Below are 25621 nucleotides of genomic sequence, written 5' to 3'. Positions count from 1 at the left end.
TTGTATGTTGGTGCCACTTTTCAAGATAGGGAGCATTGAGGAGAGGCAGTGGCGACCAGTAAGTATGAGTGAACAGGCTGATATGTGATACTGCATGGATAGATCTACAATGAGATGTTGAATTTCACTTAGAGAGAAATCAGTGTGTCCTGACTAGAGATAATATTAAAGTCTAGCTTCTGAAGAAGATCCTCTAGGGGAGTGACCATGAGCAGAGAAATGAGCTTAGTGAAGAACACACCCCGAACAATTCTGCATCTATCTAGAAACTGGAAAGAAGAGGAAGATTCAGTGAAGGTGCCTGAAAAGGTACCAGTAGCTCACCAGGAGAAAACCAAAAGAATGCTTCCTTCTAGAATCAAGTGAACACAGCTTGTTGTTGGAAGGAAGGCGTAATCAACTGGCTCAGAAACTACCCATCCAGTCTGCCAATGTGAAGGTCGCTGGTTTACTGCCTGAAGATAGGGGCTGGAGAGTAGAGACTCGGCAGTCAAGCGAGCGTGGATGTGGGGAGCACAAGTAGTTCTTCAAGAAAACAGGCTTTTGTTAGTGGACATGTTTAGGACTATAGCATATCCTCAATGTTTTCTCGGCAGTCTAATTTTTTTTTTTTTTTTTTTTTTTTTTTTTTTGTTACTAGGGATGAAACTCAGGGACACTCTACTTCCGGGTTATAACCCTAGCCCTAGTTTTAATTTTTTTCTTTGCTTCTTTTTTTGTGTATGTGGTACTGGGGTTCCTGTAAACCATTCTACCTCCGGGCTACACTCCCAGACCTATTTTATACTTTTAAAAATCTGGAAACAGGGTCTCTTAAGCCAGCGTGGCTGGCTTCGAACCTACGTGATCCTCCTGTCTCTGCCTATCAAGCGCGGGGATTACAAGCGTGCCCCACCATGCCCGGGTAGTTTTTATTTTTTATTTTGAAACAGGGTCTCACTGAGTTGCAAAGGGCCTCACTAAGTAGCTGAAGCTGTCCTTGAACTGCGATCCTCCTGTCTCAGCCTCCCAAATGCTGGGATTACAGTTGTGCGCCACCACACCTAGCTTGGCAATCTGAATTTCAATTGTTGTTTTGGAAGGAATGACTTTTTTTCTCTATGAATTTGGAGCAAGGCATTGATTTTTACTTTTGGGTTTTTTCTTTTTCTTTTTTTTTTTTCTTTTTTTGCCGGTCTGGGGATGGAACCCAGGGGCATACACCCCCTGCCCTATTTTTTATTCTTTATTTTGAAACCGGGTCTCACTGAATTGCGGAGGGCCTCACTAAGTAGCTGAGGCTGTCCGCGAACCACGATCCTCCAGTCTCAGCCTCCCGGATGCTGGGATTACAAGCGTGCACCACCATGCACGGCTTACTTTTGGTTTTAGATTTTTGTTGTTGTTGTTGATCTTTGTTCAAACTACAGCTGAATTTCACTCTTTCCCTACTATGTGTATATCTATACATTTATGTATGTATAAGTGCCTATCTACATATTTGTAGTTTATATATTAGGATACTTATATATAAATATGTACTTTAAAATGCTGTGTTTAATTCAAATATTTAAACTGTAATTTTGTTCTTCTCAGTGAAGAGGCATGTGAATCAATGCAATGACTAAATTCAGACGAAATAGCACAGTCCCACAAGTCACCCTTTTCCACTCTCAGATGCTTCTAGAATGCAATAGAGACTTTTGACGACTTCCAGATACTGGCCCATTCTTATAGCGTGTGTTTCTCAGAAATATCAGTTGTAAATCAAATTATTCTCAATATGATTTTGTACTGCCCCCGTTTAAAGAAAAATAGCGATGTCTTTCAAAATGTCTTGCTGAAAAAAGAAGTCATGTTTAATATTTCCCACACTGACTCCTGTACTGTCTGGTGATTATAAGAAAATTGGATCACAGAAAGACAAAGGGAGCAAGATGAGGGATGTCAAGTTAGCTATTTGTGAATTTTCTGTGGCAAGTTCATAGAACTTATAAATTTCAGGTAGAGAAGGCTTCGGGGTGGGAGCTCCTGGCCTGTATTGTGTCTGTGTTCTCAGGCACTCAGTAATATAAAAAATATAAAATTGTACTGGAATAATTTATGTCACAAAGTATAATATTGATATTGGCAGGTCACCAAATATTGTTTTTCCTAAAATTAAAGGAATTTCATATTAGCATATATATAATTATAGATTACATTATTGAAATTGAAAATGATTAAGATTTTATGCAGTCATATTTTTTAAAATTTATGTCCATTTTTACTGTACCACCTAACATCAAAGAACAAAAATATAATTTTTTTTCATTGTCTCATGGGGTCAATTGTACTTGCTCTTTCTCACCAGCCTTCAAATTTAGTCCTTGTAAATAATATCTGCCTTTAAAAGAAACAGCCACAGACCACTAGCCAGTTTTTCTGGGAACATAATACATTTTCTATGACCTAGTAACCCAAATCGAAGTCCCAAGTCATTAAGAAGTCCCATGGAGCATTTGCAGAATCTTTTCAATACAAGCTTAGGGAAGGTCTTTGTAGTTGGGGTCAAAGTCTGCTACTGGCCATCAGTTCAGCTAAGGACATCTGGCCCCTTGCAAGGGAATTAAAAGGCCAAAATATTAAACATAACTTTTGGTGCAGTGGCAGGTGTTTTTATTATCTTTGGCTCACTCCCCTGACTCTCCTATATCCTGCATCATCTCTTCCAGAAGTTGTATAGCATTTTTACAAGGGCAGAAGAAATTCTTTCCTATCTTGGGGAACATCAAAGTAAAGGAGAGAAATTGTTTTCCTTTTGTGCCTTTAAATCAGATGCTCGGACTGCTTATCAGTATAAGGAAGAAGAAAAAAATACACCAACTCCTCAGAGATTTGGCTTTCAGGAAATGAGATTTTTATCCATGGAGCCAAAGGATCATTAGCAGCATAGTCAGAACAATGGAATTCCACTGTATCAATGCCAACACCCAAATCTATGGCCCTGGCTTAGTTCTGAGAGCACAGTACATGAAATTAATGCAGAAGTGTAGACCAACCTAGGTTTCCACCGACAGATGAACGGGTAAAGAAAATGTGGTGTATACACACAGTAGAATTTTACTCTGCCATAAAGAAGAATGAAATTATGTCATTTGTAAGAAAGTGGGTGGAACTGGAGAATATTATAGTGGAATGGGAGAGGGAAGTAAAAAGAGTATTAAAGATGCTTGATGAAGAAAATAGCCTAAATAATTCTGTGTCCACACAGGAATATTTCGCTACCAATCTCACTAACATGTATAGGGAAGGGGTGGAATACAGAGGAAATCACACCATGTGATGTGTGCATGTACATTTATATCACTTTGAACCTCACTATCATATTAAAATGTTGACATGAAGGTAATAGGGAATTTTTTTTTAAAATCCATTAGTTAGAATTCTTTACCAGCAATATGTTAGTTTTAAAGAAAAATAAGACATATATGTATAATCGACAAATTGGAATTTAAGAAAATCTAGCCAGGTGTAGTGGCTCATGCTTGTAATCCAAATACTTGGGAGACTGAGACAGGAGGTTCACAGGTTCATAGCCAGCCTCAGCAACGTAGTGAGGCCCTCCACAATTTAGCAAGAACTTGTTTCAAAATTAGAGAATAAAATAAAAACAAAAAAATTAAAGAATAAAATAAAAACAAAGCGGTAGGATGCCCCTGGTTTCTATTCCTGCTACAGAAACAAAACAAACAAAAAACCCAAAACAGGAAATCTTAGTTTCCAGCCTTTGTAAGCTGGGACCTGTATAAAGCGAATTACAAATCATGTCAGCTATATTGAAGTGATTGGAGCCAAGCAGAAGTAGCAGAGCACTGTCTCTGCCTGATGCAAGTGGCTCAGACACTGCTGATCATGACTTTCAAAATGAGAGAACAGCACGACCTAGGGTCCCTTCTCAAGGTCGCAGTTACTGATAATAATCACGAACACTTATCAAGCATTTTCTTTTTTCTTTCTTTTCTTCTTTTCTTCTTTCTTTCTTTCTTTCTTTTCTTTTTCTTTTTTTCTTTTTTGGTGGTACTGGGGTTCCTAGAAAACTTCTACCTCCAGGCTATGCTTCTAGACCTATTTTTTATTTTTTATTTGGAAACAGGGTCTCTTAAGCCAGCAAGGCTGGCTTCGAACCAGTGCAATCCTCCTGTCTCTGGCTCCCAAGCGCAGGGATTACAAGCCTGCTCCACCACACCTGGCTTATCAAGCATTTTCTATGGATCTGCCCCTTTGATCCCTACATAGGTTTCTTAATATACTCAGTGGTCCTAGGAGGCATTCAATAAGTTAATAAACAAGTATAAGTATATATTCTTATGTTTATGTAAATGCATATACACATATTAGGTATCGCACACAAATGCATAAATGTAGGTATAAAATATGGACATGGAGTTAGAAGACCTGTCTCTAGACATTAATCATGAGAGGGAGCATGGTAATTTTCAAGAGGGGGATAGCGTATGCCACATTTTCAAAACTATTGTAAACTTTGTTTTCACTGAGCTGCTCATGGCTCAAATGCATATGCTTTGGGATATGCTGTTTAATCACTGAGCTCAGATCTAGGTCTAGGTCGAATGGATTCTGAAGTGAGTGGATAGCCCACGCAGTCTCCTGTCCTGTCAAAGCTACAAAGCAGATGTGGGCTCAGGCATTGGGCCCAGACTGGATGATCGTGAGATGTGATGGGGTGGTGCCGTAGGAGCCAGTACTAGTTTTCTCCTCTTCTTATTCAAAGGAGAGATTTAGCATCAGTATTTGTAAGAATGTCAAAGGATACATAGGGTTTTTGCACAGATGATTTCTCTGCCTATAACTTCCACCACCCTCCATCTGAAGTTACTCTTTTCATAAGTGGATCTTTGTTGAAAGATTCTTTCTTTGTGAGGACTTTCCACACCCTACTCCTCGGTTATACGCTCTTAACATGAGGCTGCATGTCTTTATGACATTTGCCGCTGTGATTGTATACTCTCATTTGTGTAGTAACTGTATAATACCTTTTTTCCTACTTATAATCCTTTTATTTATATAGATCTTATGAGGACATGAGACCATATCTGGTTTTGTTTGTCATTTTATTTCTAGCTTGCACACTTGCTCAGTGCTTATTTAATTGAAGTGATGGCTGTGAGTGCTTGAGGTGTGCCATGATCTGTTTGCACCTCTCTTTCCTGGGAGCAGGAATGTGTTACCTGTGCACTGATGATACAGATGAGTGAGCTTTCATCAGCCTTTCAACTTCATTTGTATGGTTTCTATCCACACCCCTTCCTTGACCCTCTATGATTTATCATTCAAATATCTTTGGTGAGAAAAAAATTTTACCTCCAAACTCTTCTTCATAATCTTCATTTCTGATCTGAGGCATAATCCCATCCTCATACTGTTTTTTAAAAGTATGTATTGTTAGAGGACTATATTTGACATTCATAGAATTACTGGCACTTTAGATAAAAGAAACATTTACATGGTCTGGAGTAATACATTTGAAAGATTTCTATTAACTTTTTTCTAAAATGGAAAATAACATAATTTTATTTGAAAAAATGTGTATATTTGACTCATCTTTTACCAATAAAGGCTAACTCAACTAATACATGGTAGTTCACATTTTTGTCTCAGATGCATAGTTTTCCATGAAATTAAAAGTAAATTTTAACATGAACATATATAGACCAGAAGATGATAATATTGATAGTACAGATTTGCAAGAATTATTTATGTGAACTTTACAGAAGGCACCAAACCTCAGATAGTTTTGGGACTGCATAAATGATTGGCTAATTCATTTAAGTACATTAAGAAAAATAAATCACTATCTTCTTGATATCTTTCCAAAAGAATGAAAGCTGAGATACTGTAGTGATACATCAGTATCCAAGTTTATAGCAGCGCTATTCACAATAGCTAAATTATGGAACCAAACTAGGTGTCTGTCAACAGATATATGTATTACCAAAATTATGGGGAACACACGCAAGAACATTCTACTCAGTAATAAAGAAGAGAAAAAATTATGTTATTTGCAGGAAAATGTAAAGAACTAGAGAAATTTGACTGAGACCGACCACTCTAAAAAAGTCAACGGTCCTAAGTTTCCTCTCATATGTGGAAACTAGAGAGGAAATAGGAAACAAAAGACAAATGGGGATAGAAACCAAAAGAATATTGGAAGTGGGTTGAGGAAGGGAGGTATGCAGATAAAAAAAAGAAAAATTGACGAAGGAAACAGTTCAAATAATGTTATGTCCGTGTATGAAAGTATCACTACCAATCTCACTAACAGGCACAGTGTAGGGATGAGGGAAGCACTCCAAGTACTGTGTGCATGGATATTTGGGTTACTTTGAATTCACTTTGACATATAATTACAGTGAACCAATAAAAATATATAGGAAAGAAATAAGTCAGTTTTCAGTAAAATAAACTATCTTCTTTTTAACGGTTACTATCATTTTCTAGAATACCTGATTCTTGCGAAATGTGTTCTAGGTAATTACTTTTAAAAAGAATGAGTTGACCTAATGATGGCTGTGTCATCATCAAGCAGGCTGTGGCGGGCGGGGTGCAGGAGAATGTGCCTGGCTGGGTTATGTGCCTGTTCCAAAGCATGTTGCCTTCATCCTTATAACCCCACCCAGCCTGCTTCTGCTGCTGTTAGCTGTCCACTCTGCTCTCAGTGAGCATACAGTGGGCTGTGTCACTGCCATCGCCCTTTTAAGGACTTTTTTGCCTAGTAAGAACTGGAGATTGCCAGGGACCTGCTGCTACCTAGCCCATTAAGTCGTTTACCTTTGTTTAAGGGAAACTCACAACCTGTAAGCCCAAGTGCAGGCCTTTCTGACACAGCAAAATCCTCTGGGATTTCAGTTCTGAATCACTGTTTGCAGGACATTTGACCACTCTTCCTGTATTTCTTTTCTGAGCGAAGGCAGAATGAGAAGAAAGATCAAAGAGTGTGACTCTAGAGAGTTGGCCTCCAGCCTTGCTGTGACACGACCTGGCATTGCCACCTTGGATACATTCCTTAATATGTTCTGGGCATCGTTGGAAGTTTATTTTTCTCTAAAGTCAACACCTTTTAGTTGCTGTCATCCTTCATTTTGTCTGATACGTGCTTGCATTATTTTTTAGTTTATTAAAGAAATAAACAAACGTGTAGCCTTATGAAATATAAAAATTCTACAGTATGCTATAGTGACAGTTTTATTCAGAGTGAGATAAAGAGTGTGAAGTATATGTTTTTTTTCTATTCCAAGCCTCACATCCATACACCTAATTACTGTTGTGTGAATAATTTCAGAGTATCTACCGAGACTTCTAATAGCTATTAAAAACTGGTAATCTGTCAAGGCAAAATGCAAGATAATATGTTTTTACACAATAATGTTGAGGCTCTCATTAATTATTACCACCTGTAATTGCTTGCTATGAACATTTATTTTAAAACTTAAAAATTATACACAACAAAATAATGATTGAAACTACCTCCTGGAAGTTTAGACTCAGAAGTTGCTGTACTAGAGTTAATGATTTGTTAAGTCATTTCTTATTACTTTTGTCTTTTTAATAGATGATATTATTAAAATTAAAATAGAAGAAAAGTGTCTGCCAATAATTAAGCATCACATCAAGTCACATCTACTATCAGATGTGACTGTCTTAAACATAAGCATGGAATTTGTTCCCTATTTAGCAGTATTTGGTACAAAGCATTGATAAGTATATCTGTGTCCAAGTTAACAATATTTATAGTCTAATTTTCCTAAAATTAATCAAGTTTGACATATTCTTATGTCTGAGAATATAACTAGCTTTAAAACCTGATAGCCCAAATATGCTATTAGATCATTAATGCAATCTTAAATTTCATGATTTCAAGCTGACTGTTACCAGATATATTTCTTCTTTTTATCAGATCATTCCCCTTTTATTTTATTGTATTTTATTTGCAAAACTGGGGGTTGAGCCCAGGGTCATTCTACCTCCAACCTACGCCCCCAGCCCTATTTTTTATTCTTTATTTTGAAACAGAGTCTCACTAAATTATGGAGGGCCTCACTAACTAGTCGAGGCTGGCCATGAACCTGAGATCCTCCTGTCTCAGCCTCCCAAGTACTGAGATTACAAGCGTGCATCAACATGCCTGGCCTCATTTATTTTAATTCTTTGCATTCATACAAATAAAATGGAAAGCTATGGTTCAAATTAAAATTATGAATTAAAATGATTTTTAAACCATGGGATTTAGAACTAAAAAGGAGAATAGAAAAAGAAAGGAAAGAAGGAGGGAAGAAAAGAAAGAGAAAGAAAGAAAGAAAGAAAGAAAGAAAGAACGAACGAACACTGATCAGATTCTAGATAAGCAAGAGTGGAATAAACTGAAAGTCTGTCTTAAACGGGGAGAGGATGGTTTTGACAGTACTGCGAGGAGAGAAGGACTGAACAGAGTGACTTCAGTGTTTCTAAATTTGGACCTTGAAGATTTCTGATGCTGATAGACACCTGGGGTCAGCCATCCTTATCAAAGGAAGCCTTGGGTTTGTGGAACAGTGTCATGTGGTTGCAGGTGCTGGAGCGAAAGAACAGCAGAGAGGGGAAGGCTAGGGGAGGGATTGTTTTCCAGGGTTTTCTGCATTTGGACACCGTGCCCCTGGCCCAGAAAATAGCAAAGGGGAATGGACAATGGAGGATGTGTATGTGTTTTTTACTGGTGAACAGCTTTGCTGTTTTATATGGCTTTGGAAATGTACACTGAATCTTTTTCTTAAGTCAACATGATAAATATCGTTTGACCTTCATCATTTCAGAAACTGGGAGTTTTCAGAGTTTTAAAAATATTATATGAAACTAGATTTTAGACTTTTCTTTTCACAAATCAGCTCTTTTGGACTGAAAATTCAATAATATGAGCAGGAATCTATAATAAAATTTACAACTAGGGAAAAATAGTAAAGCCCATTCTTTGGTGGTGTGGTGGTGTTTAGTTATTGTACAACAGAATGTCATTCATTTTCTACCTAGAGATGGTAGGGATGATGAAGGAGCAGGGGGAGGGAATATGGAGGGATAGAGGGTGGGGAGGAATTGGAAGAGAAAGAAAAGTGATCTGCCTTTTCTGGTTTCATATCTTATGATTACATTAGGAAACTAGTCATATAGCTACATGGCCATATTTTATGTCTATCCTTTTGAGGATAGGAAATCACCACATAACACAGCCTGTGCCCAAAGTTGAATAAATTTCTGAAACATAACCCCCAAATAATATAGACTCTTTTACAGTTTTTCTTTTTATCTTTTATTTGCACTTTCTATTTTTCTAAGTGAAACTTTAGTGTTCATGCTTTCCCTGGGCAGGAATTATCCACCAAGTGTTATTGAGGTGGTTATTCTAGCTCTAGTGTAATGTGCATGATAATTACCCAATGGATTGTTGTTTTTCCATCTCGAATGATCCAGTTGACCTAAGAGTCAGCAGCTTTTGAAACAATCCTCACTTGCCTCCTTCCCTACTCTTTACTGCTTGTGCCAACTGCACTCAGGTGCAGCTGCACCAAGGGGGGGCCGAGAGACATTGGCACCCAGCATCTTAGGTGCTCTTGCTAAAATAGAAGGTCACACTCTGTCCTTGAGTCCCTCTACAACCGGAACAAAGCTTTGTGGTTACTTTGACCAATTTAAGAATTGATAGCTCATTTAAATTTCCTTCCTAATTAGTGGTAACCAGCCAAGGCACTAATATTATGAACAGGAAAAGCTCTTTGGAAATGACTTGGGAATCCTCACCTGGTCCAATGCGCTCCGCTATTGATCTGAATAGTCTAATTTCAGGACTGCCACTGGCTCCTCACCTTCCATCAAAAGTAAACTGGCCTAGTATTTTCACTTCCCAATTGGGCTTTGTCTCTCTTTCTCTTTTGTCCACTTGACTGAGTCACGGATTAATTTGTTTCTAGTATTGCTTGTTCCTCGCCCTTTGTGACTGGTCTCGACTCTGAGAAAGCACGCTTTGTTCCTTAGATTTCCCGTTGGCCAGGTCGCATTTCAGCAACTCATTAAAACATGTATTTATTCTACTCTGGAGCACATTGTCTGGCCAGCCATGAATTTATAGTGAAATGTAACAGTAAATTGTGCTCTGTGGTCAAAAATGCCAAATGATACACACAGCAGCTCCGAGGTTTCCAGCATAGGGTGGAATTAAAGAGCTTAGGACCAGTGCCGGGATTGTTGGCCGTATTTTCACAGTGGCCAGTTTTGTTCCACTCAAACTTGGAGAGAGCTTGAAATCACTTATCTCAGATGTTTGTGCTCACAACCACAAAGCCTCTGAGAAACACAGAACCGATCTGGTAATAAGCTCCAGCTGAGTTTACAAGCCTCTGAGCCTTTCTGAAAGCCTGTTTAGTTTAATGAGGGTTTTCAGATTTCAAAGCTCACACACCTTCACATAAAAACAGATGATTATGACCAAATTAGGGAATGTTGTTCCATGAGTGTTTTCCCCCAATATGTTCTCTTTTCGGTTGTCACGCATTGTTAGGTTACACTTTCCACCTTCTAGGCTTCATTTTAAGATATGATTTTTGAAAGTCTCATTGTATATAGTTTCTATTCAAGCAGAACATTATGTTACATAAAAGAAAAGCTTTTTCTCTTACAGTCGAAAACAAATATGCATTTCTTTTCTCTGTTAATAAAGGAAGGTACAATCTGAAAAAAAAAAAAAAAAAACAGAAAAGTAAACCTTCAGCTTCTGCTACCATGACAACTGTCCTGAGAGGCTAAGCCTCCAGGCCCACTCCAGTGGCCTGCTTCCTACGGCTCTGCACCCTGTTTCCCAAGGGCTTGAAGAGAGAAAATCCATGTCTATGGAGCAGCAAGAAGAAATATGGGAGAAAGGACATCCACAAATCAGTTCTTTATCTATTGTGCGGATTACCTCCAAGAATGCTTTAAACATATTATATCTTAAACATTTGGTGTTTAAATAATAGCATTAGTCAGGGTGGTGGCGCATGAATTGCAGGTTTGAGGCCATCCTCGGCAATTTAGTGACACCCTGTTTACACACACACACACACACACACACACACACACACACACCGTGCATGCACACCCACACACACATAAATTGGTTTCTTAAATACACACAATAGAATTATACTCAGCAATAAAGAAGAATAGAATTATGTCATTTGCAAGAAAATGGAAAGACTTGGAGAACATTATGTTAAGTGAGATTAGCCAGTCACAGAGAGTGAAAGGTCATATGTTTTCTTTCATATGTGAAAGCAAGGGAGTAATCCGGATACCAGAGGGACTTCAGACAATGGAGAAGTAACCTCAGTGAAGCCAGGGAGGTGGTCTAAGGGAAGGTGGAGGTGGGAATATTGAGGTTCCTCAATGGAAATACTACCGTCAACTATGCGTATATAGGTGAATATACCCAAGTCTCTCTTAGTACTCTGTATTGGGAAGGGTGGAAAATGGGGCAGTAGAAAGGGGGACACCAAGTGCTTTGTGTATGTCTGTCTCTCTCAACACGATTTACATTATGTGAGACTATAATTCACCAATAAAAGCACATTATTAAAAAAATGGGGCTAGACATGTTGCTCAGTGGTGGAATGCCCTTGGGTTCAATCCACAGTGCACTCACAAATAATAGCATTAATAAGTGTGCCATATGATTGCTATTATTCTACCTCTTCAAGCCTGGTTTGAAGACCTAATCACTCACTACAGTATACCTGTGGTTTTCTATAACATAGAGTGTAATGTTCAAAGGCCGCTAATACAGGACCAGAAAGGAACATAATGTAGAGACCACCTTGAGGAAAGCAAGAGCCCTGTGGGTGAGGCCAGACTACATGAAAACTGCGATGAGCAGGTACTGAACCCTAAACCTTCAGTTTTCCCACCCGACTCTCCCACCAAACAAGTGCACTGGCCAGGCTTAGTTTGATATCTCTATAAAATTTAGCTTTATTGTTTAAGAGAAGAAATTTACTGTGTAATCTTCTTTTATCCCTTGAGCTCTTATTTTCTTACAGTCCAAAGGCTGAGTCCTTTGATTTCCCCCCCCCCCCTTTACTCTCTTAAACCAGAATCAGCTACCCGTGGTTGGGAAAGGATATGGAAACAAGTTAGACACATTTATTACCATCCTTTATTTTTTAAGAGTATTTGTGTTTTAAACTGGAAAAATTATTCACTGCTTAAAGTTTAACCCATTGTAGCTCACACTGGAGACTTGATATTATAATTATTAAAATCTTTAGGCCAGGTGTGCTGGCACACACCTGTAATCCCAATATTTGGGAGACTGAGACGGGAGCATACTCAGCTTCAAAGCTAACCTCAGCAATTTAGAGGCTCTCAGTAACAAGTGATAACTTGTTTCTAAATTTAAAAAATTAACATAGGACTGGGGGTGTAGCTCAGAGGAAGAAAGTCCATGGGTTACATTCCCAGCAACATGTATACACACACTCACACAGTATTTCATTTTGTTACTAATCTTAAAAATGTGAACTACTCAAATAATCATCCTTTCATACAAGAAGTTACTTTTATCAATATAAAGCCATCTATGGGAGCTGGGCCTGGTGGCACACGCTTGTAATCCCTGCGCTTGGGAGGCAGACAGGAAGATAACACAGGTTCAAAGCCAGCCTTGCTGGCTTAAGACACCCTGTTTCCAAATAAAAAAGTATAAAATAGGTCTGGGAGTGTAGCCAAGAGGTAGAAGGGCTTCCTGGAACCCCAGTACCACCAAAAAAATAAATAAATAAAGACCATCTATAGGAACGGGGTGGGGGGTGAGCAGTGTGGGAACCAGAGGAAAACACACAATGAACTGTGTGCCTCTATGTATTTGTCATTCTGAACCTCACTATGATGGATAATGAAAGTGCAGACTCACACATGCGTTCACACCCCCGCCACACACACACACAAGAAAACCCCACAAAAATACAACCTTACTAATTTACTAATTATGGATATTTTAATTTTCTTTAACTTGCTTTTCTGATAAATGCAGTCTATATGTCTAAGTGATGAATAGATGAGATTGGTATTATATTTATAATATACTACATATACAAATATTATATATATTATTGGTGAATTGTTATTATACATCATAATGAGGTATAGTGTGATAGAAACATCTTTTAAAAGCACTTTAAGACTTTGGCTTCCACCTAGAAGTAATTAGTGTAGGACATGCCAGACCGCTCTGAACAAAAAGAACACAAAATTTATAAAATGCCTGTTTTGTACATTGGCCAACAGATAGCTCAGGACTTTGATCCCTGAAAGAAGGGAAATAAACACAGCAAGCACTTCTATGCACTAGAACTTTTTGCTTGGGGGCAGGATTCCAAATGTTATGCAGAAAAGAAAGAGCTGAAGCAGACCCTAGGTGTCTGGCTACATGGACAAGACTAGGATAAGAGGAGGCTGAGCCAACAGAATTTGGAAGAAAGAATGCTGGAGAGGTTGGAGCTTTGTAAATAAAGACCTCTAGAGATCTGCCCAAGGATCCAGTTGAGTGTTAGACTGAATACGAACCTATCAAACATCCCTAAAGCAAAGACTACTATAGCATTGGCCCAAAAAATCTTAAAAGCAAGCCTTGAAAGGTAAGAGTGAGCTGCAAGTGGCTCAATGTTCCTTCAAGATGATTAGCAATAAGGAAATCAACAAAGTCCAGCCACTCGCTATAGTTCATAATATCTGACATCTAATTTTAAACATACATGTACAAAAGAGCAAAACATATGTGACCCATAAACCAGATTAAAACAGACCATAAATAGTAGAAGTAGAAGATTTGGCTCAAATAAATGATTGAAACGAATTTAGCTGAAAACGTGAACATTTTTTAGAGAAATAGAAGATATATAAAAGGAGCCAAATGAGACTTTTGTTATTTATTTATTTATTTTTATGGAACTGGGAATTGAGCCTAGGGGCGTTCTACCTCTAACCTACACCACAGCACTATTTTTTATTTTTTATTTTGAAACAGGGTCTTGATTAGTTGGGTAGGGATTCACTAAGTAGCTGAGACTTTCTGTGACCCTGTGATCCTTCCAGCCTCCCAAGTGCTGGGATTGTGTGCCACCACACCTGGCTCAAATGAGACTTTTAAACCTAAAATGTACAATATTGGATGGGGAATACTTATCTACACTAGGTAAGTTCAATGAAATTAAAAATACAGTAATATAAAATAATGAAGCAACCAAAGAAATAATGGCTAAATGTGTCCCAAATGTCATGAAATCTATAAATCCATCTATAACAATGATCCTCAGACAGGATAAACAAAAGGAAACTACTTCAAAGGATGTTGCTGTCTAATTGTTTAAAATCAGTGAGAAAGAATAAAATCAGTGAGAAAGAATAAACAAACAAACAGAATCTGAGCTGTGAGTGGTGGTGCACACTTGTGATCCCAGTACTTGTGAGGCAGAGACAGGAGGATCTGGGTTTGCGGTCAGTCTTAGCTACTTAATGAGGCCCTTTAAAACTCAGTAAGACCCTTTTTCAAAATAAAGAATAAGCCAGGTGTGGTGGCATGCGCTTGTAATTCCAGCATTTGGGAGGCTGATATAGGAGGATCGCAGTTTGCATTTCGCCTCAGCTACTTAGTGGGGCCCTTTGCAATTCAGTGAGATCCTATTTAAAAAAAAAAAAAAAAGAATAAAAAATAGGGCTAGAAGGTGTAGCTCAGAAGTACAAGTCTCCTGGGTTCCATCTCTAGTACCACCAAAATAAAAAATCTGAGAGGACAGATAAATTGCATAAAGAGAACAAATAATCCAGAGTTCTCATTAGAAAAAAATTTAAAGAACTCTACAGTAAACCAGTCTTTTGCAAAGGTGCTAAGAACATAACCAGAGTAAAGGACAGTCCATTAAATAAATGGTGCTCGGAAGATTGGCTATCTACCTGCAGAAGAATAGAACTACACCACTATCTCTCTTTATATATAAAAAAATCAACTCAAAATAGATTGAAGACTTAAATGTAAGACTCCAAACTATGCAACTTCCAGAATAAATCAGGGGCAATGCTTTAGTACATTGGGATGGGCAAGGAATTTTTTGGATAAAACCCAAAGAGCACTGGAAACAAAAGCAAAAATAGACAAATTGGATTATATCAGACCAAAAAGTTTCTGCATAACAGAGGAAATAATCAATCAGCAGAGTGAAGAGACAACCTTCAGGATTGGAGAAAATATTTGCAAACCAGACATCTGATAAGTGGTTCCAAATGATGCCAACATTGACCAGTTCAACCAACCAACCAAGAAGCTGTTCTTTCTAGAGATTTCTTTTTCTGTAACATTAAACTGATTTTGTGATAAATAATAGAAGGAGCTGGGTGTGGTGGCTCACAATGCATACTTATAATCTCAGTGCTTGGGAAGCTGAGAGAGGAGATGCACAGATTCTAAGCGAGCCTCAACAACTTAGTAAGGCCCTCCGCAACTTAGTGAGACCCTGTTTCCAAATAAGAAATCAAGTCAGTTTGGGGGTTTAGCTCAGAGATAGAATGCCTCTGGGTTCAATCCCCAGTCAGAAGAAAAAGAAGAAGAAGAAGAAGGAGGAGGAGGAGGAGGAGGAGGAGGAGGGGAGGAGGAGGAGGAAACAGAAAAAAGGAGAAGAGAGTAGAAAGAGGGGAATAGAAGAAGAGAAATAACTGAAATAACTGGAGTTTTTATTTTTATTTTTAACTTTTTTATTGGTACACAATAGTTTCATATCATAATGTGAATCATATTGATAGTGGCATACATTCATACAATACTTGGTGCCCTCCCCACTTCTCTACCTCCCAACAATTAGTGTCCAGTTTAACCATGCTACATTCACACTTAAACACATATTCGAATGTAACTCCTCCTGTAATCAACTCAGCTTTCTTCCTCTTCTACCCTTCCTTTCTAGCTTTGCTGAGGTTTCAGCCACTATGAAGATCAGTGCAGAGATTCCTTAGGAAACTGGGAACAGATCCACTATATGATCTGGCTATACCACTCCTGGGTATCTTTCCAAAGTGGTTGAAATCAGAGAACTACAGTAACATATGCATACCCATGTTCATAGCAGCACAATTCATAATAGCTAAAATATGGAACCAACCTAGGTCCCCATCAACAGATGAATGGATTGCAAAATTATGGGAAATAGTCACAGTGGAATTCTACTCAGCAATAAAGAAGAACAAAATATTGTCATTCGCAAGAAGATGGAAAGATCTGGAGAACACTATGTTAAGTGAGATCAGCCAAGCACAGAAAGAGAAAATGGATATACGTTTTCTCTCATAACTAGAATTTTTAAGCTTTTTAAGTGATAGTTTAGGAACCAATTGGGACAGTCTTTCATTAGTGAAGTTTTTTCACAGTCTAGAGAGGAAAAGAGTGCCACAAAAAACAGAACTCTAAACCTTTTATTGTTAGTTAAGAATGTTGAGGTCTGGACAGGCTCACTCAGGCTCACAATACTACTTGTGGCAGAGCTAAAAATCCAACAGGAGGCTCTCAAGTTCAATTTCAAGTCCAATGCTCTAAGGTACCATTGTAACTTCTTTAATATCTAAAAAAAAAAAAAATACCATTCCCTTCAATGACATCAAAGATTTAGTGTATGAAATCATGTTTGTGATTCATTTTGAAATCTAAATAGTATAATTTAATCTTAAGAATGAAGCTCAGACAACCTAATGTAAAAATATCTAATTAAAAATGCGCAATAGACATAAACAGACATTTCTGGAAAAAAAATTTCAAACAAATGGTAGCCAGGTATGTTAAAAAATATATGAAGGAAACACAAATCAAAACAACAGCGTGATAGCACCACAATCCAGTTAGAATGGCTATTATCAAAAACAAACAAAATAGCAAGGAATGACAAGAATGTAAAGAAAATCAAACCCTTTTACACTGTTGGTGGGAATGTACATTAATACAGCCATTATTAAAAATAACATGGAAGTTTCTCAAAATGTAACATGTAGAACAACCACATGACCTAGCTGTCTCAATGTTAGTGGTGTATTCATAGGAAATGGAATGTGTACATAGAAGAGACATTCACGCTGCCATATTTATTGCACCTGTATTCATGATGGTCAAGAAAAGAAAGCAACATAAATACCCATAAACAGAAGAATGCATAAAGAAAATGTGGAATATATACAAAGTGAAATCCTGTCCATGGATAAAAGATAAAATCTGATGGGTGTAGTGGTGAAATCCTGTAATCTTAGTAATTGGGAAGCTGAGACGAGGAATACAGGTTCAAGAATAGTATGAGCATCTTAGGGAGACCTTCAGCATTCTAGTGAGACCCTGTTTCAAAACAAAACAAAAAAAGGGCTGAGAGGTACAATGCCCCTTAGTTCAATCCCCAGTACCCATATCCTCCACCCCAGATTAAATCCTGTCATTGGTAACAACATGGATGGAACTGGAGATTGTTATGTTAAGTGAAATAGATCAGGCACAGAGATACAAGTACCACAGGATCTCACTTATATGGAGAATCCAAAAGTGTTAAACTCAGTGGATTTATGGTTGGTATGTGAAAAAGCTTCTTATTTTTTAAGATTGATTTTGATTCTAGACACTTTGCTGAATTTGTTGGTAATTTCTGTAAGCCTTTTGGTTGAGTTTGTTGGGTCTTCTAAGCCCAGGGATTCTAATGTATATAAGATATAAAAGATACGGCAAGATAGCTAAGTGAAGAGGGACAATGAAGAAGACAGTGTGTGGCTCTGGTGCTACATATGAAGTAGGGTAAAATGGTAAGGAAGTATAACTGGATAATAAGCCAGGAGAGAACATAAAAAAGAAAATATTGAGAAACAATCTCAAAGAATGCAAAAAAAGGAACAAAGAACAGATGGAACAAATAATGGAAAACATAGTTGCCCTAATTGTATGCAGTTAATTGTAAATGATAGGTATAACTCAATTAAAGGGTAGATATTATCATTTTGGACTTTTTCAAAAATCTGAAAGTAAGACTGGCATTTATGCTGCATACAAGAACTTTAAAGACACAGAAGGATTAAAAGGATGACACGATAATGACACATAAGTATTAATTTAAGAATTTAAGTTGTCATTCAGGTAGGAAATACTATCATTAAAATAGGATATCCCATTATGAGAAGGGGTTAAATTCTCCAAGAAAACTAACAAGCTTCAATTTGAATGTATCTAGCAACAAAACTTAGGAATGACTGAAGAAAATTATAGAATTGAAAAGGAAATAGGAAAAAATTTCAAATACATGTGGAGATTTTAACAATCTTCAGTAATATATAGAACAGAAAATCAGTAAGTTTCTGGCAGATGAGGAAAATACAACTTAATTTAATTGATATCTATTGAATTTCTCTCTCACAAAAACAATACATATTCTTTTGCATTTTTAGTAACAAATGCTTGCTAAAATCGACTGTATTCTGGGCTTTAAAACACCTTAAAAAGGTTACACATATTAGCCAGGAATGGTGGTGCACTCTTGTAATTCCAGTGCTTGGGAGGTGGAGACAGGAGGATTGCGCAGGTTCAAAGCCAGCCACACTGGCTTAAGAGACCCTGTTTTCAAATAAAAATAAAATAGGTCCGGGAGTGTAACCCGGAGGTAGAAGGGTTTCCAGGAACCCAGTACCACCCCCCCCAAAAAAAAGGTTACACAAATCAAGTTCAACAGAAACAGTTATGATAGAGTACCCAAAACATAAAGCTATATAGAATTTTTCTGAATATTTTAATATTTTACAGTAGTATTCTGAATAACCCATGAGTTAATAAGAAAATCATGAGAGAAATTAGACAATGTGTATGTTTACCAATTAATTAACTTTGGCAAATAAAAGTAACATATATTTACCTTATACATGATATTTTTAATTGTATATATTTACCATGTGTGACATGAATGTATAGCATACATGACGGAATGGCTAAATTGAGCTCATTAACACGTGTCTTATCTCCTATATTTACCTTTTTGTGTGTGTGGTAAGTAGTTTAAATCTACTCTTAGTGATTTTCAAGAATATAATACATTGTTATTACCTGTAGTCACCATATTATACAGTAGTTATCTTCAAACTCATCCTCTTATCTGACTTTTTCCTAATTCTTTTACCAATGTCATGCCCACTTCTATCACCCATGCCAACTCCCTGGTAACTGCCATTTTACTCTGTGTTTCTTTAAGTTCAAGTTTTTTTTTTTTTTTTTTATTCCACATGTAGGTTAGATTATGCAGTATTTGTCTTCCTGGCTCATTTTACTTAAGATAATTTCCTCCAGGTCCACCCATGTTATTGCTAATGATAGGATTTCTTTCTTTTAAGGCTGAATAATATTTCACTGTGTGTATATACACTGTATTTTCTTTTTATTTTTTCACGGTACTGGGGATGGAACCCAGGGGCATTCTACCTCGGAGGGATACTCCCAGCCCTATTTTTCGTTCCTTATTTTGAAACAGGGTATCACTGAGTTGCAGAGGGCCTCACTAAGTAGCTGAAGCTGGCCTTGAACCTGGATCCTCCTGTCTCAGCCTCCCACCATATTTTTTTTACCCATTCATTTCTTCATGAATACTTGGATTTGATTCCATATCTCAGCTATTGTCAATAATACCAAAATGAACCTGAACTATGAGATTCTGATTTCAATTCTTATGAACTTATACACAGAATAGATTGCTTTCCATAGGCACTATACCAATTTACATTCCCATCAGTGAACAAGAATTCCCTTTTATATCCACCTCCTTGTTAATACTTTAAAAAATACTAACTATTCTAATAAAGCTGAAGTGATATCTCATGGTGATTTTAATCTTCATTTTCTAATGATTAGTGATGTTGAACAATGCTCCTGTTAATCCCCAGCACCACAAAATAATTCTAAGAAATACAAAGGAATCTCTAATGCCTCAATAACACAAGCGTCCACCATAGTAACTTAATAAGAAAAGAACAAATTAAATCAGAACCAAGGGAAAGAAATACAAAGATAGGAAAAGAAATATATGAAATTGAGAACAGAAGCCTAATAAATATAACTGAGAAAAGCAATCACTTGCTTATTGGGGAAAATATCAACAAAACTGACAAATTTCCTGCCAGACTGACCAAACAATAAAGAGCAAAGACACTATATTCAGACATTTTTGTTGCCATAATGAAATACATAAGCTTGAAATACCTGAAATACCTCAGGAATTTCAGGCTTATGTAGCTCAGAGTTTTGCAGGCTGACAGTCCAGGCAGCCTAACACTGGCTTAGGCAAAGGCCCCACTTGACAACATCACCTCATAGCAGATTGCAGTGGCAGGAAAACAAGTAAGAAAAAGAGATAACATCTAAAAACAGAAAGCTGGATATATCCAAGGGATGGGTCTGCTTTTATAGCAACCCACCGGCCTGAGAGATCCCATAATACTGTCTAAGAGCAGGCCAGACAATGACCTAAGTCCTCATTTATTAAAAGCAATCTTACCACCTCCACAGTGAGGACTAAACTTCCAGTACATAAATCCTTAGGGACAAATCACATCCATACATACACAAGTTATAATTTAATAAATTAGTAAAAAGGCATTAATATAAGTCCCACAGACATTAAAAGGGTGATGAGAGAATTGTCCATGTACCTGACAAGCTGATGGACATGGACAGGTTTCTGGAGAAAAAGAAATGGCTCAAGCTCACTTGAAAAGGAAACTGAAAACTTGTGCTTTATCTGTTAAAGGTATCAAATATGAAGTTTTAAACACTTCATAAAGGAAAAACCCAGGCCCATATGGATTCTCTATAGAATTCTACCAAACATTTAAGGAATACATAATATTAAATCTATATAATTTTCCATAATATACCAAAAAGAGTACCTCAATTATATTTTATCCTATTCAGAAAGTACCTCCAAGTCTATCAAAGACCTAAATGTAAGACAGAAAACAATAAAATTTTCAGAATTTAAAAATAAGAGAATATGTCATGGAAAGAATATTTTTAAGTAATGGAAAGATTTCTTAGAAAAAACTTGGTAGATTGAGCTTCATGCAGATTAAGAACTTCAAGAGATAAAGTTAAGGAAATGAAGAGGTGCGCCATGAGCTGCAAGAAAATGTCTCTGGAACACATATCTGATTATATCCAGCGTATATGAAGAATTCTCAAAACTTGGTGATAAAAGCCAGTTGTGGTGGCACACACTTCTAATCCCAGTACTTGGAAGGCTGAGATAGGAGATTTGCAGTTTCAAGGCCAGCTTCAGCAATATCGGAAGATGAAGACTCCCAGGAACTCAGTGAGACCCTGTTTTGAAATAAAAAAAAATAAAATAGGCCTGGGGCTGTAGCTCAGAGGAAGAATGCTTCTGGATTGAATCCCCAGTCCTTCAAACAAAAACAAAAACCAACCAAACAACCCAACAATGAGAAAACAACTCAATTTAAAAGATAGGGACCGGGGAAGGGCTAATTGGGTGATGTGTGCATGTATGTCTCCACCAGCCTGCATCCCATTAAGATGTATGAATACAATGCATCAATTGAAAATTTAAAAATTAAAAGATAGGGAAAGAGTTGATCAGATACTTTGTGTATATGGCAAATAATATGAAAAGATGTGGAACATTTACTTGCTCTGAAGGACATGTAAACTAAAACCATGAGACATCATCGTACACCTATTATAATGTCTCATACAAAACCGTCTGGCTAAGTGCTGTCAAGGATAGGGAGCAACTAAACTCATGCCCTCATTGCTAGTGGGAAGGAAAAATGGAATAGTCATTTTGAACATATTTGTAGTTTCTTACATATGTATCTAGCTGTCTGCCATGCACCCCAGAAAAATAAGAACTTATCTTCAAACAACTGTAATGGGAATATTTATAGAAGATTTATTTTTTAATAGTAAAAACTGGGGCTAACTCAAATGTCCCTCAGCTGAAGAATGGGTACAGACACTGCCATAAATCCATCCAATACAATGGAAATTCTCACCAATAAAAAAAGAAGTGAACTAATAATATATGCAGTAACATTGATCATATGTAATTTATTATGCTAAATAGAAAAGCCGGATGCAAAGTTATGAGCTTCATCGTAGCTTACGTGACATCCTTGAAAAGGCCAAAATATATAAACAGACAAAGGTTTGTAGAAGTTGGAAGGAAGAACAGTTTGCCAGGGAAGTGGTTGTTCTCTCTCTTCAGGCAGAGAGAATTTTTGGAGTGGTAGAACTTCTGCATATTGGCTATGCATATAACCACATATCATACATATAATATGTGGTTATAATTACATTTCTCAAAACTTGCAGAATTATACTAAAATTGGTGAATTCTATTTTGTTATACCTTAAACATTTATTAGAACACACAAATGTTAAATAAAAATAAATTTAGCAAATATTAAACTACAAAACATTGATAGCTATAGAACACTGTTAGGATAAATTGAAAAGGACCTGATAAATAGGGAGATATATCTTCATCAGAACAAAATCAAAGTAATTGTTAAAATATAGTTCTCCCCAAAGTGAAAATGGTTTAATGGTTAATATCACTGAAAACTAGCAGCATTTTCTTTTTAGAGATTGATGAAATGTTTCTAAAATATATATGGAAATTCGACTTGAAACATACTTGAAATGAAAAAATGTTGGAGGGATTATAATACCTGAATTCCAGGCTTAATATAATGCTACAAAAAATAAATATAAGGTGATACTGGCATAAACATAGACATATAGTTCAAATATATACTTATAAAACTCAGCAGCCCTACTCCTTAGGTAATTACTCACAAGAAATGAGAACATATTACCCCTGAAACATTCGCATGTACATGTCAGTAATAGTTTTTTTGCAGTGGCCATAAATTGGGGACAAAATAGATGTTCATTTGTGGTTAATAGGCAAACAATTATACCTATTTAATAAAACACTTATAAGTAATAAAAAGATGATTCTTAAATGCAGTATGAATGAACCTCAAAATTATTGTAATATGCAATAGAAGGCAGCCAGGGAAGAGTGCATAGGATTTACTGTATGATTTTATTTATATGAAATTCTATTTGCAGACACACTAATCTATGGTGACATAAAGTAAATCTGTACCTGGATTTGGTTCTGGTGGTATCGATTACAATATAACTCTTGGGACTGATGAAGATGTTTTATGACTTCATTGTGATTTTGGTTGTTTGGGTGTTGATGCTCATAAAAACTCATAGACTTGCATTTATATCCATTTAGTGTCATGGCGATTATCCTTCAATGAAGTTGATTTTTAAAATAGTACGTGACCAGTCCATTGTCTTTATGATTGGAGAAAATGGTCTTTTAGTTTTTCCTTTGTTTCCTTGTGTTCTAATAATATTATTGGAGTCATTTCAAAAATAAGTGAGCTAATTTTTTTTCTTTTAATTAGCAGAGTGGGAAGCAGTGACATCATTTCAGCTGTTGTGTTTATTTTAGGAAAGTCAACTTTACTAAGTGACATGCAGAAGTAGTTTTAAGCCTAGTCATCAGCACAGACTTTTAGGAGCAAGAGAAGGTTCTGAATATATTTATTTTTAATGAACACAAAAATGACTCACATGAATGTAGCCCCTAATTTTATGAATAAGAGAGGAGAATTTACAATATATTCCATTTATCTTCACAAAATAATTAAATTCTAGATATTTTGCCTTGATTATAGGAGAAAATCTACATAAATTGACATAAGTGTCAGACCTATAATCGGTTTTAGGTTCTAGAAAGAAGTTTTTTTCTTTCCCTGGCTGTGACCATTTCCACCACACTGCATTATTAATGTATAAAAGGTAACACCCCTCAATAATTGTGTATGAAAGTCATATACAAGAAGAGCGCTCTTTTTACCAACCGAATTAGCCCCGTAGGTTTTGTTTTTTGTTTTTTGGGTTTGTTTTCAGGTCTGGGGATGGAACCTAGGGCATTCGACCTCTGAATTACACCCTCTGCCCTATTTTTTATACTTTATTTTTTATATTATTATTATTATTATTATTATTATTATTATTATTATTATTGATACTGGGGTCCCTTCTACCTCTGGGCTACACTCCCAGACCTATTTTATATTTTTTATTTGGAAACAGGGTCTCTTAAGCCAGCGTGGGTGGCTTCGAACCAGCGCGATCCTCCTGTCTCCGCCTCCCAAGTGCTGGGATTACAAGCATGTGCCACCACTCCAGGCTTTATTCTTTATTTTTGAAACAGGATCTCACTAAGTTGCAGAGGGGCTCACTAAGTAGCTGAGGCTGTCCACAAACCGCGATCCTCCCTTCTCAGCCTCCTGAATGCTGGGATTACAAGAGTGCGCCACTATGCCCTGCGTTGTTTTAATGAAGCCTCTTCCATGCTGTGGCACATGGACCCTTCCTACACTGCTCAGAAAACCACATTGACAGACGGTGGGAAAACTAAGGAAGAGTTGGGTGGTCTTCTCATTTGCTCTTCTAGGTCAAAGGATCTAGATAACCCCTCCCTACACAGAATACGGTTAAATTCTATTTGTTTCTTATTCTTCAATTGGCCAAACTAGATAGAACGATATGTTTGCATACAATTTTTCACAGTTAGACGTAATGGGATTATAATAAACTGATCCCATTCTTATGCTGTAGGCTTGCAACAGGCTGTGTGAGCATGGGCACTTCCCACTTACTCTAGAAGCCTTTTTGAATCATCATATAGTCACCTGTTTTCTTGCTTTTTAATTAGGAAACCATTTGGTCATTATTGCCCTTATGATATATGATTTTTCCCTTCTATTTTGGAGCCTTGTCAATAACACCTCCCTCAGTCAGTATTTGGTAAAAGTTTAAATGTTTTAGATACTTCAAACTATTCTAAAAAGCTTATGTTTGTGCCCTGACATGTACTTGTTTTGTTTTATTTTGAAACAAAATATTTAGGTGGATTTTGGTTTTTAAACTATTGTGGTATTTTTATTTGCAGTTCCCTGAATGTGGTTTCTATGGAATGTATGATAAGATCCTGCTCTTTCGCCATGACCCTACCTCGGAAAACATCCTTCAGCTGGTGAAAACGGCCAGTGATATCCAGGAAGGCGATCTTATTGAAGTGGTCTTGTCAGGTAGGATACTTTGTTCCCTGCCTATAGATAGTATATGGAGAATACTTGGGCATATATTTTAAGGCAATCAGAAAGCGTACATCAAACTGGGCCCCAGCCACAGGTTCTAAGACTGTCTATAGGAACTCTCAAAATATCTTGGAAGGAGCTGGGCGTGGTGGCACACATTTGTAATCCCAACACTTATGAGGCTGAGACGGGAGGATTGTGGTTCGTGGACAGCCTCAGCTACTTAGTGAGGTCGTTTGCAACTCAGTGAGACCCTGATTCAAAACAAAGAATAAAAAAGTAGGGCTGTAGATGTACCTCAGACAAAAAATGTCCCTGGGTTCCATCTCCAGTACCACCCCCCCCCCAGAAAAATTGAAAGGGATGTAAAAGGTTCCATTTGAATTGG

At 37.1% G+C, this 25621-nt stretch overlaps 1 protein-coding gene across 2 annotated transcripts in view; it reads left to right on the top strand.

The window, feature by feature from the left end:
• Positions 1–25621, top strand: part of PRKD1 (protein kinase D1) — a gene marked incomplete at its 3' end in the record, with an annotated part of 322889 nt that overhangs the window by 153188 nt on the left and 144080 nt on the right. For both annotated transcript variants that reach the window (XM_080708236.1, XM_080708235.1), the window contains exon 2: positions 25086–25224. In XM_080708236.1, the coding sequence (XP_080564362.1) occupies positions 25086–25224 (139 nt within the window). The remainder of the gene's footprint in view (positions 1–25085; positions 25225–25621) is intronic.

This window comes from Muscardinus avellanarius (genome assembly GCF_963383645.1).
Source record: "Muscardinus avellanarius genome assembly, chromosome: 12".
NCBI lineage: Eukaryota > Metazoa > Chordata > Mammalia > Rodentia > Gliridae > Muscardinus > Muscardinus avellanarius.
The sequence above is the reverse complement of the archived record's forward strand: the minus strand, read 5'-3'. Positions and strand labels throughout refer to the sequence as shown.